The sequence below is a fragment of the Brachionichthys hirsutus genome, chromosome 5 (assembly GCF_040956055.1).
Source record: "Brachionichthys hirsutus isolate HB-005 chromosome 5, CSIRO-AGI_Bhir_v1, whole genome shotgun sequence".
NCBI lineage: Eukaryota > Metazoa > Chordata > Actinopteri > Lophiiformes > Brachionichthyidae > Brachionichthys > Brachionichthys hirsutus.
In genome coordinates this window covers 9,877,768-9,892,373 of record NC_090901.1, presented here as the reverse complement: position 1 = coordinate 9,892,373, position 14,606 = coordinate 9,877,768, and the positions used below count along the sequence as shown (strand labels likewise).

The 14,606-nt window shown below is 44.9% G+C and overlaps 1 protein-coding gene across 1 annotated transcript in view; it reads left to right on the top strand.

Moving 5' to 3' along the window:
- Positions 1-13,410, top strand: part of nell2a (neural EGFL like 2a) — a 56,930-nt gene extending 43,520 nt beyond the window's left edge. The window contains exons 16-20 of the mRNA XM_068739231.1: positions 4,826-4,966; positions 6,004-6,197; positions 8,978-9,154; positions 11,739-11,963; positions 13,369-13,410. Coding sequence (XP_068595332.1) covers positions 4,826-4,966; positions 6,004-6,197; positions 8,978-9,154; positions 11,739-11,963; positions 13,369-13,410 — 779 coding nt within the window. The remainder of the gene's footprint in view (positions 1-4,825; positions 4,967-6,003; positions 6,198-8,977; positions 9,155-11,738; positions 11,964-13,368) is intronic.
- The last annotated feature ends 1,196 nt before the right edge of the window (positions 13,411-14,606 follow it).

Here is a 14,606-nt window from a genome sequence, read left to right as displayed (position 1 = left end):
GTTTAAGCTCAAGCGGCTTGTTTAAGCACAGTGATTATGTTTTCATTATTTATTTAGAAGCAGCCTGACAAAGCACTCGCTCCATCACCCATAATTAGTGTTTCTTAATTAGAGCCGGCTAATGGCTGGAGCTGTCGTTTAGCTGAGTGCAACCTGCTGCTTCTTACCTAAATGACGCATCTCCCGGGGACACCTCGCCCCTGTTGCCTCTGCAGTGCAGCGAACTCCAGCGGCAGCGCGACCTGGACGGAGCTCTGAAAGGACAATAGGATTTCTATTTCAGCGGTTTCTCTGCGGCAGCATGCAGAGCTGCTCCACGGATCCGGTGTCCCGTGCCATCTTTTCAATAGAGGGCGATTACGTGTGATCTGTCAGTGTAAATGTCAGTTTATAGTTCACATTCGACTCTGCCTCCGTTCTGGTATTGACTTAATGGTGACGCTGCACCCAGGCACAAATATAGGCTTTGAAATGTAGCCCACTTGGCTGTTTAGCTAATGTTACCCTTTTATCCATAATCCTGTATGCATGCTGTGTCTTCTGTCGCACTTTGACTTGCTGAATGGGCCACTAAACAACTAATAACCATCTGAAAGTGCACGGCGAACTGAATATTGGAGACTCGCCGGCAAATTACACAGTCATTGTTGCATTGAGTGCAAAAATGTCAAATGCGACGGCTCTTCTGCTTAAACCTGCATTAACTGATTATTCTTTTCTTTTTTTGCACTTAAGGGGAGTTCTGCAAGCTGTACACACAACTTTGACATGATGGGGTGAAGGTCACAGAAAACATTTGCATAGTCGCAGACCCATTAACCTTCCTTTGTCTGTCCGGCCACCTGACCTGCATACCGACGAGATTCATTTAAAGCAGATTCGGTTTCCACCGCCTTCTGAGTGAAGTGTCTGCCTCTTTATAGCTGCTCTGTGCTCCACAGTGACAACTAGTGCAAACCAGACAATCAGATCAGAGCTGCCGCCGTCTCGTCTTTGCTGCTGTTGCTAGACTTTGTCCAGACGTGAGACTCTTCTTCCACGACAAGCCAAACGATCTTTGCAACACTCCAAAGAGATGCAGAGTTGAGCCACACCTCTACGTTTGTCACCACGAGCAACACTTACAACTATAATGACTAGCCTCCACTTTGGTAGATTCGTCAGGAGGGCGACGGTGGCGCAGTGGTTGAGAGGGTCGTCCTATGAGAGGCTGGTGGTTCTATCCCCGGCTCAAGACACTTCACCCGCATTGCCCGGGCGCTTGCACACGCTGCGACCAGCAGCAGGTTGTAACTGGCGTAAACAAAATCTACCTTCAGGTACAAATAAGTCACCTTACACCTTGAAGGCCCAATGCTTTGTTTCCGTGCACCAGTTGGCCCAGCTCATGCATCTGTGCGCCCACTCAGAGGCTCAGCGACAAAAGAAAGAGCATTTTTTTGGACACAACAGAGCATTTTCTTACTTTGAAATGGAAATGGTTTCTCTGAAATCCACCTTTACTCCTTGCTTTTTCACGCCGAGTGGTTTACAAATTGAGATTTGTTTGCGCTTGTAAACGGCAGTGGAATTTTACAGCTATAAGTAAGCAATGCAGAGTCACTGCATTCGCTATGTGTCTGCAGCTGATTGTTCACGAGTTCAATTTGCCACGATTACTCATCCACTCTCCCACTCAACGCTGAAAGGGATATGCATTTCATAATGAAGACCGAGGAGCAGCGACGATCACTCAATTACTCTTTACTGTACATAAAGGAGCAGCGAGCTGAAATTCATTTCTCTCCTTATCACGGTGTCATAAAAGCGCTCAACACAAAGCGCTATTGACTGCTGCCAGTTCTTTCCCATCATCATAAACGTGATCTGACATGAAAAATTCAGCTCATTTTGAAATGCACTCTTTGTCAAATGATATCAGACTCGGGAGCAGGAGGACGGGTCGAGAGCTAGAGTTCCTGAATGACTCCTCCTTTCCACAGGATTATCCATGGAAATCTGTTTGAATTTGATTATTACAGTGGAGATGTGCACGTAGCAGCGGTAACACATTTTGCACTGAGTGATGCAAGACAGCAGAACGGCGTCCCGCCTCCTCTCAGGGCTGCCTGCCAGTCAAAGAATGGAAAAGACAGTGTGAAGAGAGGTGCAGCCTGGAAAAGAAAGGGTTAAAGCTCAGAGCTGTAACCATCCTGGATCAAAAATATTCAGCAAGGACGAAGTGAAGAGGACGGTGAAAGCAGGAAGCATGAAAAGGCAAGGTCAGGCTGGACTAAACTCGCATCGAATTAGAAAAGGTCCTTCTGAGGGCACCGCTGTTTTTGCCTCTGCATTGAGACGGAGATAGACAGGCGGGGGGGGGGAGTGCATGGAAAGGTGAAAGCAGAGGATGAAGAAAGAGAGGAGGAGCTGGTCGTGGCAGAGAAGCATAATGAGCCCAGGAGGGTATGGAGAGTCCAACCCCCCCCCCCCCCAGTTTGTCCTCTGAGAGCAGCCTTAATAGAGCCCTTGTTTCCAGGCTGCCACTCAGGATAACGAGAGGGATAACTGCAGTTTCTCATTCTCTCTTTCCTCCCTGCCATCTCCTCTTTCTTCCTCCGACTCATCTGGCTCTTCCTCCCGTTTTTGTGTGTGTCAGTGCACGTTCCCACATCCTCCCAGTCAGAGAGACGGCTTCAAAATAAACTGGTCCTCCGTGGCCTTGACCTCTCCAGGTGATGCAGACAAGCAGCTCGCTGTTTGTTATGTAAGTGCAGAGCAGCTAAAAACAGAACACGATTTAAAAAGTGAAAATACTGCAGCGTCGTCATCTCTGATTCAACAAAGCAAAAACAAAAAATACAAAAACAACCCCTCATGATTCAGAAGAGACGGAGCTTCCAGGCAGCCTCTCAGTGTTGTCGTAGATGCTTTAATTACAATGATCTTCCATTATAATTTTTTGGGGTGAGATGAAAAGAGAAGGCGTGACTTCTGCTGTATCCTCACCGAGCCTCACGCATTCGATTCTGTCGAGCCCGACAGGATCGAATGAGTTTTCGCTGTCCCAAAACACCACGGCAAAAAAAGAAAAAACAGTTGATTTGACAGCAGGATGAGAAGCGCCGCGCCGTAATTGGGGCTGACAGGTTTTGCCGAGATAAAAGAGAAAATGACAAATGTTTTTGTTGAGGGTGTAACACGCTGTTGTTACAGTCAGACAGCCGGGCGTTTAAAGCGCCTGAATGAAACCGGCTGAAAATAATCCATTTTCATATTTTTAGACTTTACTATGGCCGTTTTGTTATAAATAGTGTCTGACTGCTCAATTGTGCTTTGAATTATTTTATACAGCCTTATTGGACATGAGATGATCTTTTTTTTTTTTTCATATACATCTAATACTAATTGCCCAGCTTTCGCCTTTAAAAGATAACTAGTGATTTTGGGTATTGCGTCATAACTTTTAAGAATTGATAATGCTCATCCAAGACAGATGAGTTGGACTATTTCCTGCAGCTTTTTAAAGCAGTGTCCTTAAAACGTAATGTTGCTGTCCTAAGGGAAGAAAATGAGGTGCTGCACTCTCAGCAAACTGATGTAATTAGTGAAATCTTTTCCTTTAAAGTCTTCCATGTAGAGAGAGAGAGAGAGAGAGCGAGCAAGAGAGAGGCTTTTTAACCAGCCTAGAAGAGGAAATTGAAACATGCTGTACATTTTATTTTATTTCATCAAACCTTGCTGCTCAGATAAATATGGATAGTTTTTAAATAGCTAAGGCCTTAATCTGTGGGACATTTGATCAACGGTTAATCTGCTCCAGAAATTCTATTAAAAGGCTCAGGGCTCATTAGCCAATAGATCTTAATCGCATTACTGTCTGGGAGGTGGGGGACCGTGTGCCCGGCTGCCTCACGCTCAGTGGGGGATAGTGGCGGAGAAGGTCAGACACAGCACATTACCATTTTCATAATGAGAACAGAGCAGAGCATCATGCATCAGGCGCAATCATCAGGCAGCCGTCACTGACTATGCAGATGCATTAAATCTCTGTGCATGTCTGGGCCCCAACATATTTAGCCCGACGATGTAACAACAGGCTTTATTTCCTCCCTGCCGTGGGCCTGGGCCTTTGTTTAATTAAATGTTTGCTGAAATATCAGCTTGATTCATCTCGCCGTGTGTAATATGTTCATTATGGAAAACGGTATTGGATTTGTTCTTGGTTGAAAGGCAAGAGGGTTGCTTGTTGAAATAAAGAGCTTACATTTTGGCAAGTGCAAACGGATAAGAGAGAACGACTGGGGAAAATTAAGACCAGACAGAGGCTGCGGGAGGAGGAGGAGGAGGAGGACGGAGTGAAGAATAATTCCGAGTGCAGCTTTGCAAAAACAAACATGACAGCGCAGGATGAGGTAGGAGGTGCCGAAGCCCTCTGCTGAGCTTCTTTTGCACCTCAGCACCTCCTGACGTCCATGCATTGACTGAATGTGCGTGGAAACCACAGAATATGCATTTGACTGCATGTGGTAGGGGATTAAATTGTGGAGGATTTTCACTGGCAGTTCAAAGTACAATGATGCACTGTGTCTGGTTTCTGCTAATGGGCTTGTTGCATTAGATTCGATCTGCTATCTTTCATTGATAAAGACATTCCTCTCTGTGATGATAATAATATTGCAGCCTGTGGACTAGATCCAGTCAAATACTAGCCATGTTTCATCGGCTATGATTCAATTACTGCTGAAGATACCTAGCAGGCAAGTATTTGGGCCAAATGGCACACTGCACCTTCCATGCTAGCATCGTAGTGACTGCACGGATGTCTTGTTGCTCTTCTCTTCAGATATTGATGAGTGTGCAGACGGATTTGTCGAGTGCGATAGTAAATCCGCTTGTGTCAACTTGCCCGGCTGGTATCACTGTGAGTGTCGTGATGGCTACCATGACAACGGCTTGTTCTCCACCAATGGGGAATCATGTGTAGGTGAGTGGTCCACCTTCACTCATGCATATTTGATGACAAACTGATATTAAAGTGCAACTGTCTGTATTCTGGAGAGTTTATATATCCATAGATGTTTATTAATTTTTAATGTTCGACTGTGTGTTTGTGTTTAAATCCTGATGGAACATGTTGCAGGCATTTCAACCTTACAAGAATAAGGCCTTTTTTTCATCTTGCAGCTCCACAAGAATCAAAACCCCATAAATTTTCCATCAAATGATTTCATGTCTCAGTCGCATCACAGATTCCTGGTCTTTGAGATGAAACCTCTGAATCGAGAAGCGCTCATAATAGCAACTTTTTTTAATATATATATAAGAAAAAACGTGTTTGAAATGTGCGACTCGCTCAACATCAGACACTGATTCAACTTTTCTTGTATGAGATAAGTTGCTACACTAAGAAATGACGTGATTGGGTAGAAATGCCATTACAGTGTTTTCCTCCAGAAGCATCAGTTGTTGGTTTTTTTGCAGGCTGTTCATTTTCTGGAACACTGTCTCTGACGCAGCCTGTCAGGAGAAGTGTCGGCTGTCGGAATCTAAACCCTCAATCTACAGTAACAATGAACCATTCCCCATAATACCGCCAGCACTGCTCCATTTGTTGACCCCCCATCTCTGCTGTCAGTTTGACTTGAGAGATACAACAAAAAAAAAACCACACACATTAAAAGCACTCCCGCAAAAACGAACCCATGCCCCTCAGTTTTCATCCAATCAAAAAGCAGGTTTCTGGGTTACATTATAGTTGTGTGCCGTATGTTTCCCCCGAGATCTGAAAGATGTATTCCTGCTTTTTACAGCTGGCTTTGAAGCCTTGACGCGCTCGCGTTTAGCAATCTGCAAAGTGCAGGAGATGCCTTGCTAAAAGGATAAAGGATAAAGATGTCTTTATTGATCCTTATTGACACGTGACTTTATTTTGTCAACATGACGAGAATTTTTTATTCCACAAGCCGTGCATAAACGGGTGTCACCTGCTACTGAGCGCATGCCATAATGTCATCGTTTCAGATATTAATGAATGCAAGACGGGGAGGAACACCTGCGCCAACGACACCGTGTGCTTCAACCTGGAGGGGGGCTACGACTGCCGGTGCCCTCACGGACACAACTGCACAGGGGACTGTATTCATGACAACAAGGTCAAGCACAGCGGGCAGATCTGGGTGCTGGACAGCGATAGGTGTTCGGTGTGCTCCTGTCAGGTAAGAAGCGGGGTGCGATTGACACGGGGCCAAAGAGAGGTAGAGACAGGCTGTGGAAAGCAAAACAGATGGAGACAGACGAGTGCAAGGAAAACACAGACCTGAGCGCGCTTCCAACTGGCGCATGATTGCATTTTTATTTCTTCTCTCGTCTCTATCACAGCATCTGAACTAAATTCTTCTAAACCTGTTTGTCCTTGTGAATGATGTCATACCCCAGAGGGCCAATCAGCAGGGAGTGTCACCTTGTGTTGTTGTTTTAACTATGCTGCTTCCCTCCAACTGCATAAAAAACCCAACCCAAAAACCATATCTGACATGGTAACGTCTAAGAAGAAGAAGAAGGCATGACACATGACAATGGACTGTGAACCAATGCCGTGCGACTTTTGGGTTAATAGTGTTGTGACCCGGTGGCATACTTAATGTCAAACTCACTGCTGCCATCATTGGTAATTTGGCCGGAGAGCTACCTTCTGGTGCCGCAAAACAAACACCTGCAATAAAGCAAGTCTACTTTCTGAGACGAGCATTTCACAGAATTCTCCAATATGCCATGAGCGAACAAAACAAACAGGTCTGCCACCTCGTCTCCTTTCCCGAAACAAGCATTGCAGGTCATGCGCAGAGATGAAAAGTTTCCCGCTTTTGTTGACCATGATGTCTTTTATGATGAGCAACTTCAATTAAGTCCAGGAGCTGCAGTCTAACTCCCGCTTTTGATGTCGTTGTTGTTGATCGATCTCTGTCGGAAGCGACAAGCCGTCTGGGAACAGGCGATCCGGAAAAGTCATTCCATCATCCCAAGCACATTGTTTCTCAGCGACAGTCGGGTCGTGCACCACTCATCCTTCGCATTTCAGCATTTGACTGCACCTAATGCCGTGTGTCTGGCAGCAATGGAAGGCTATTATAGTGGATTAGTGCCGGTGGTGAATGATCAAGCTGCAAATGATTCATTTGATTACAAAGGACCAGGGCTCCCTAATTAAATGAGTCATATTAATTGATTTGAAAGCTTGAGGAGCTGCCCGTCAAAATGAGCTGTATGGCGCGGCTGCGGGAGCAAAGGAGTAAACATGTTATTGTTTTGGAGGTGAGTGGACACAGCTGGGATGTGTGATGGAGAGTTAATGGAGGAAGCCGAGGTCAAACATCACAGGGGAGACAACGCATGGGGTGTGTCCAGGTCATGGTTGTGCAAAATGCATTCATTCTTCTCTAGATGGATTGTGTTTTTACTGCATCGATGCATCCGTCAAAACATTTCAAGCATTGAAATGCTATTTAATTGGCACGGGGGGCAATTGACAGGAACTCCAGGTACCCCACACCTGAAATGAACATTTTGAGTAGAGAACAAGCTGAAATTTCTCTCTTAAAGCAAGTTTTGCAAATAATGGATGAATCCGTTCAGTTAGAATTATTTTCCAGCTAGTTCAGTTTATAAAGCAAATAAAGGATATGCTCAGTTTCTATGGTAACTCGTGCTTAAAAGATAACTTGGTTGAGAGGACCTTCTACACTCATCTGATGGGAAAATCATTTTTGTACCACTTCATTTGTGCAGACACGTTCTTTAATCTAATCACAATCATCTGTTAGAAATAACTCGAGAGAACACCCACTTTAAAATGATTGTTTATTGATATGCCGATGAGCGTGAGGAGAGCATGCTGCAGCATTGATGTGGTGACTGAAGGCAGGTGTGTGTGAAGCCCTGCCCATGGAGTGCACACACACACACACACACACACACACACACACACGTGCATAGGAGGAGAAGACAGAGGGGAAATGCAGGCGATGATAAAGAGTGGTAACGCTGCATCTTCTGCATGATCACTTTCGTCATTGTTGTTTTATAGCGCGCCCCTCCAGCCATCCCCTCCTTCATTAAATATACATCATGCAGCAGCAAAGGATCGTGGGTACTTGGAATCAAGGCCGGGCTGATGACGCTCAGAAATACGTGGTGCACTCTCTAACTTCTAGTTCGTCTGCCTCGTAGTCATGAAGATCACCGTCTCATTTCACAACTGCAATCTGATCTCAGCATAAGCATCACGCCCAATGCAATTTATTAGTCACAAATTAATCTGATTTAATTTGATTTTTTTTTTTTATAAATGCAATGCAGCCTCTGATTGGCTAATTCAGCTCAGAGGTTTTGGGCGTTTGAGGTCCGTTTTGATTTTCTACTTTCCAACTGTGTATCTGACCAGGAAGAACTCTTTGACTTTAAGTGTCCTGCTGGGTGAAAGAGGCAACAAGAACGCCGTGACATAAGAACCCACCCACCGTTATTGTCATCTCTCCTCTCACACATCCGATAAACGTGGAGGCTTCAAACAGCAAACAGACTTTCTCATCATTTGTCACGCCTGTCACGACTGCATTTAAAAAAAGATACAGATGTGATTCATCTAAAGTTAATGACTTGAATTCAGACCTTTCCTGCAAATGTGGAATTCAGTTTAAAACGCTGAGACGCAGCCAAAAAGCACGTCTCCAATCACGTCAGTGACGAATAATAATAATAATAAAAAAAAACCTCTGTGCATTTGTGGTCTGAAAAAATATATTCCATTCTGTTGTGTCTTGCCTACATGACCGGCAGAACCTGAATGAAGCCGTGACAGGCTTTATCACCAGCATGCAATGTTCTATCACACATACGGCCTCGTCCGTACATGCCTGTGTTGCGCTCATGTCCGTGTTCCCTGTATAGTTGCATGTAATAGTTGTGTGTTTGTTTGTTTTTTTGCTTTCCTGCGTAGGCCGGTCAGGTGATGTGTCGCAGGATGGTCTGTGACTGTGACAACCCCAACGCCGATCTGTTCTGCTGTCCGGAGTGCGACCCTCGACTCAGCAGCCAATGTCTGCACCAGAACGGCCTGCTGACCTACGGCAGCGGGGACACGTGGGTGGAGAACTGCCAGCAGTGCCAGTGCCTGGTGAGTTTCAGGTGGATCCAGTTACGGCGAGAGCCGAAGCAACATATGCGTTCGTTCCAAAAGCCATCGTGCTTCTCTCCGGTTTCTCATGCCAAAAAGTATAGCAAATACCGTCGTTTACGTGGGAATGCTTACGGATGAGACGGATTCTCTGAAAGGAAAGAGTCGAGGAGAGAAGTGATTGAGAGGTGAACAGAAAGGATTCGCACGGGAGGAAGTGAAGATTGCTGGCAGAAGCAAAGGTGCAAGTAATTAGTGCGATTTTAAAGAATTGAAAGGACCCTGTTCACTGTCGTCTGCTCTGATGGAATTATATTTCCAAGGTTAAGAGAACAAATGTGTGCTTCCAGAGAACATAACGCTGAATATCATCTCTGAGTGTGTGTGTGTGATTAGAATGTGTGTTTTTGTGTGTATCCTCTGCAAACAATCCCATCTCTCCGGTTTCTCATGCAAACCAAATGACACTGTTCAATGCATGAATCTTCCACAATAAGACGCGTGGGGCTTTTTTTTTTCTGTGTATGTTGACCTTTTCCAAAGTTTGAGCGGCGATGCTCAAACAAACACCAACAACTATAAATCCTACCCATGATGCACCCCGCACGCAAAAGTCACGGTTTTGCATTCCATCCCATTCCCCTTGCCTCGCCCACTCTCAGTTGAGCCACTCATTCTGTACAGTGGGTTGTATTTCTTCTGTCCCTCCTTTTGTTGCTTTTAAAGACTGACCAATCTTCATCTCATGAAAGTCTGATTTATGGTCCGAGTAGCAGCAGCAATACTTTTGGATTCCCCCCCCCCCATCTATTGTTGCTTTTTGGGATTTCTCAGAACGAGCCATTATAGCGAGCTTGAAAATCGCTGCTTTAGTTGAGAAACGTGTGGTGTGAGCACAATCGGCCGAAAATGGGCTCGGTTGGCTTCGCGCCCGCTGCGACTGTGCTTGCATACGCTTCCGTATGTTGACACAAACGGACACAAACACTTCTGTGGATGCAGACCTGCTGGATGCAGCACTGTAGCGCACATGCAGTGTGCAAATACGGGGCACATGCAGGGTACAAGCATCTAAGCAGGCCCGTTCTCGTATTTTCAGGATGGAGGCGCCACAGCTGCACACGCAGACGTAAAACACTCTCAATAGATGCACAGGGGGCACCAGCCGCACAATCAGCAGCAATTGATTGGCTGTTGGAAAAGGAAAGCTGTGCAACGCTATACAGAGTTTCTGGGGCCATGACGGACGTGAAATGAACCTTGAATGCTGCTACACTGAGCAGAGCCATGGATGTCCAGGCACAGCAGGGATATTTAAATACAGAGAGACAGCAGGAAGATGGGCAAAACATTCTCCCAAGACCAAGATGGGAATTCTTCTCTGGCTGCCCATGCAGTCATTGAAACAGAAGAAAGTGGGCTTTGCAGAAAGCGCACACGTGGGCCACTTGCGATTTGCCATCATTTTAAATTGCCAGAAGATCTGTGAAGCAGTCATAGCTTGTACCGTAGGTCAAGATGCATGAAGGAATAGAGTGCAATTGCTGCAGGCTAATGCCCCCCCCCCCCCCCAAAAAAGATAAATGTCACTAGCTTTTTAATCTCCTGGAGGCAATTCTTTAACATGAAGTCAACCTTTATAATGGTCTGTGTGAAAACAAAAAGATTAAATAAGAATGAGATGCGGTGAGCACAGAATGCAAAGACAGATTAACATAATAATATTCACAAAGACGTGAAAAGACGTGCCTCGGTTTAAGGCAGATGAAGTTTCCACGGCTCGGTGATAAAAAAAAAAGAAAGAAAGAAACTGTGTACAGAAGCTGATTGCACGGCTTTGCGAGGATATTTCACGTGTGTGAACACGCTGTGTGAAGATGGCGCCGTCCCTGATCGCAGCAGGGGGGACCTGAGGATACATTCAGTCCCTCCCTCGGGTCTAGATAAAGAACGCCACATGGGGACACTACCGAGAGGCAGGGAGCCGTTACTTTATAGCCATGCTAATTTACTCCAACATTTCTAAAATGCTGAGCTCTGTGATTTTCAGTGATTAAATATCCCCATGGGGACGCTCATATTTATCCTCCTGTAACTTTATATGTGAGCACTTACTTGTGAGTTTAAACATACAGCCCGATCACCAATAGCAGCATGAAGGGATCGGGTCAGAACGACTTAACGCACTTCATGCAGGATGTGTAACCTTGGCCAAAAATCCTCGGTCCAGTTTAACTGGAAGCAGGGAAAAGACGATGAGTTTCCCTGGGCTGAACGTTTGCTGTGAGATTATTATGAGAACAACAATGAGAAACGGGGACTAGAAGAAGTCAATTAAAAAAGCCGAGCGTTTACCTCCATAGACGGAAAAACATTTGCTGACTGGGATGGAAGATTTGCTCTACTCATCTATATTTCCAAGGTACATTAACAAGGTTTTTTTTCCAATCCTAGCATGCAAATACACAACGTCAGGGAAAATAGCTCTATTTGAGGACTCGCTTGTTTCAGGTCTGGAAACTTATTTGATGGTTGCACACTTCCTTTACCGTCCGGCTCACGTTGTCTCTCCCCGGCTCCACAGCAGGGTCAAGTGGACTGCTGGCCTCTGCCCTGCCCGCCCGTGGATTGCGAGTTCACCGTGGTGCCCGAGGGGGAGTGCTGTCCACGCTGCGTCAATGACCCCTGCCAGGCAGACACCATCCGCAACGATATCACCAAGACGTGCACGGACGAGCACAACATCTCACGCTTCAGCGGCTCCTCCTGGATTAAACACGGCACCGAATGCACCCTGTGCCAGTGCAAGGTGAGACGCCCACAAAGCAGCGCCGCCCTCAGAGCAGCCCCACCCACACAATCAGAATGACAGATTACAAATGTAAACAGGTTTGAATGTGAGAATCGTTGGAGCTTTGTCAGAAAATGCACCATTCGGTGTGTAGCAAAGGCAGTTTGTGCGTCTCTAACAGATGCTGGCTGCATTTATTCATCACATCGGGGGTAAATATGTGCGTTGCAGCTCATTCCAATCCTCCCGCAAACCTTCCACACTTTAACAAGAGACATGTCACACAATAATGAAGAGCAGCAATTAGAAAACCCAACATAGAAAAGGATAATTGTTAATCATAGGTCTCTGCATGTTTTTTATTTATTACTTATCACATCTCGAGTGAAAGTGCACTCGCTTTGTCGGCTACTTATTGCTGAATCTGAAGCCACAGCGAGCATGCTGGTGGCTCTACGGGTTTCAACTCATTATGTCTGCATCAAAAAAGGGGTGTGGTTTTAAGTGCTTGGTGCCAAATAATGCTTTGACTGGGCTCAATGACTCGGCTGGTTACCTGGCAACCCCACAGTGAAGGTTCTTATTTCTGCTCTTATTGCTGAGGGAAAATAGGCTGACTGTGGTTTCAATTTTTAATATGCTGCTATGAGATTGTGATCAATGTTCACATCGAACACTCAGTGGGAACTATGGTTTCAGTATAAATGAAGTTAGTCTGTGGACCCATGCTTTGAAAACGCCGGTCCTCATTTTCCAGCCTCCCTCACAACACACACAGCTTCAGATATTCCATCGAGTAAATCAACGAGAGAAGGCTTTCCTAATTTCTGCTGGAAGTCTTGTGGCACCGAACAACGAGGACGGACGGCACGCAGACAAACCAACTTCTTCATTATCGAAGCCTCGGCTTTAGGACTAATCCTCCGTGACGCACTTTCAAGGATGGAATGTTTCCCCTTTCTCCCGCCTGACAGGAAATAATAGCAGCCATTCCAAACGGTCGACCTGACAAATATTCAAAATATTCATTGCTGCTACTCAAAGATTTAATTGGAAGTAAAATTTGATGAATATGGATTTGCTCTCTTTGGGCAGTGCTTCTTTCTGTACCGTGGGTTTTTCCAACATTCTGATATTGTCAGTTTGGAGATTTAGCCTTTTCTTCATCCGAGGAGTTGACTCGCTCATCGAGCTCGCGGTGACACGACTCCGTGACCTCTCACATTTGTATTCGCAATCGATTGTTGCTCTCTTGGATCAGTTGCCGCTGAAATGACACCCAGAGGAATTCTAAATGCCAAGCTGAGTTTGTATGCGGAGGCGGCGGCGGCGCCACCTGAAAATATCTGCTGAGCCTCAGGAGGAGTTTGTTCGAGCCTAAGAGGAAGACTAATCCACTTGTGTCTCTGCTTTCTCTTTCCAGAATGGACACATCTGTTGCTCAGTGGACCCCATGTGTCTTTAGTCCCGGCAGCTCTGAAGACACCTGTACATGTAAAAAAAAAAAGAAAAAAAAAAAGTAACACCACCCCAGTGTCTCCCCACCGTCTCCCCAGCAGGCGCGGGTCAGACAGTGTTTGCATTAAGATCGATGGGAGGGATCACTCATTGGAATGTCCCCTTGAGGTATTTCCTGTTGATTTCCCTCTTATTGTGGGTTCTACCGGCTGAACCACGCCCACCTCGTTACCGGGCGCTGTTCAAACACTCTGGGGCCCACGCCTGCCAGCTCAACTCCTATTTATACCAAATGCAAACTTACATGTCGTACCAAACAGACGATGGACTACAGTTTCCTTGAACCCACTCTATTTGTTTTTCCACGCCACTTAGAGTGAACCTTTAAGGATCACCGCCCCCCCCCCCCCCCCCCACACACACACACACTCTGAATCATCGCTACATGAATCTGTAAGATATAAATATTACTGGCATGACTGTGCTTGATGTCCAAAGCATTTTTGCTGATTTCTAAATTCTCAGTGATGATACCTTAGATAGCGTAAAGGCAGTTTGCGTAAGGTTCCGTTGCCACATTTGAGTCGTCTGTATTATGTGGTGCTTCGTAGCATTTTGTTCCATTTCTTTTTTTTTTTTTGTAGCAGTTATTTTTCTTTCCAAGCTTGTTATTGTGTAATAGTGAAATAAAGTATTTCCATTTACATTTAAATCTCGTCTTTGGCTAAGAGTGAAATTAATCTGTTTTCACTGGTTTACAAAATTATCACTTATTAAATTTCTCTATTTGCTTTGTCGTTGTAAATAATCGAGTGACCCTTAATAAACTTCTACTCAGTCTTGAATAATATAGGGTGCTTTCAATGTTCCAAACCTTTGTTTTGTTTTTAATTTATATATTTTCATCACATATAGTCTGAGGGAATGAATTTCTTAAAATCATTTATATATATAAATATACATATTCAATAGTTCAAACATTTCCTGCAAAAATATAATCATTACAAATGTGATTTCATGTCTTTAGTGATTGTAAAACATTATGAGTTAATTCAGGGTGTGAGGAACTGATTGGCTAAAATATTTTAGTATTACTGAAATAATATAAGCACAACATTTTCAGAAGTAACTCCATAAATAATTACCAAAATGATGTAATCAGGTTTCATTGTGATATATTTGGGAATGATATCAAAAGTGTGA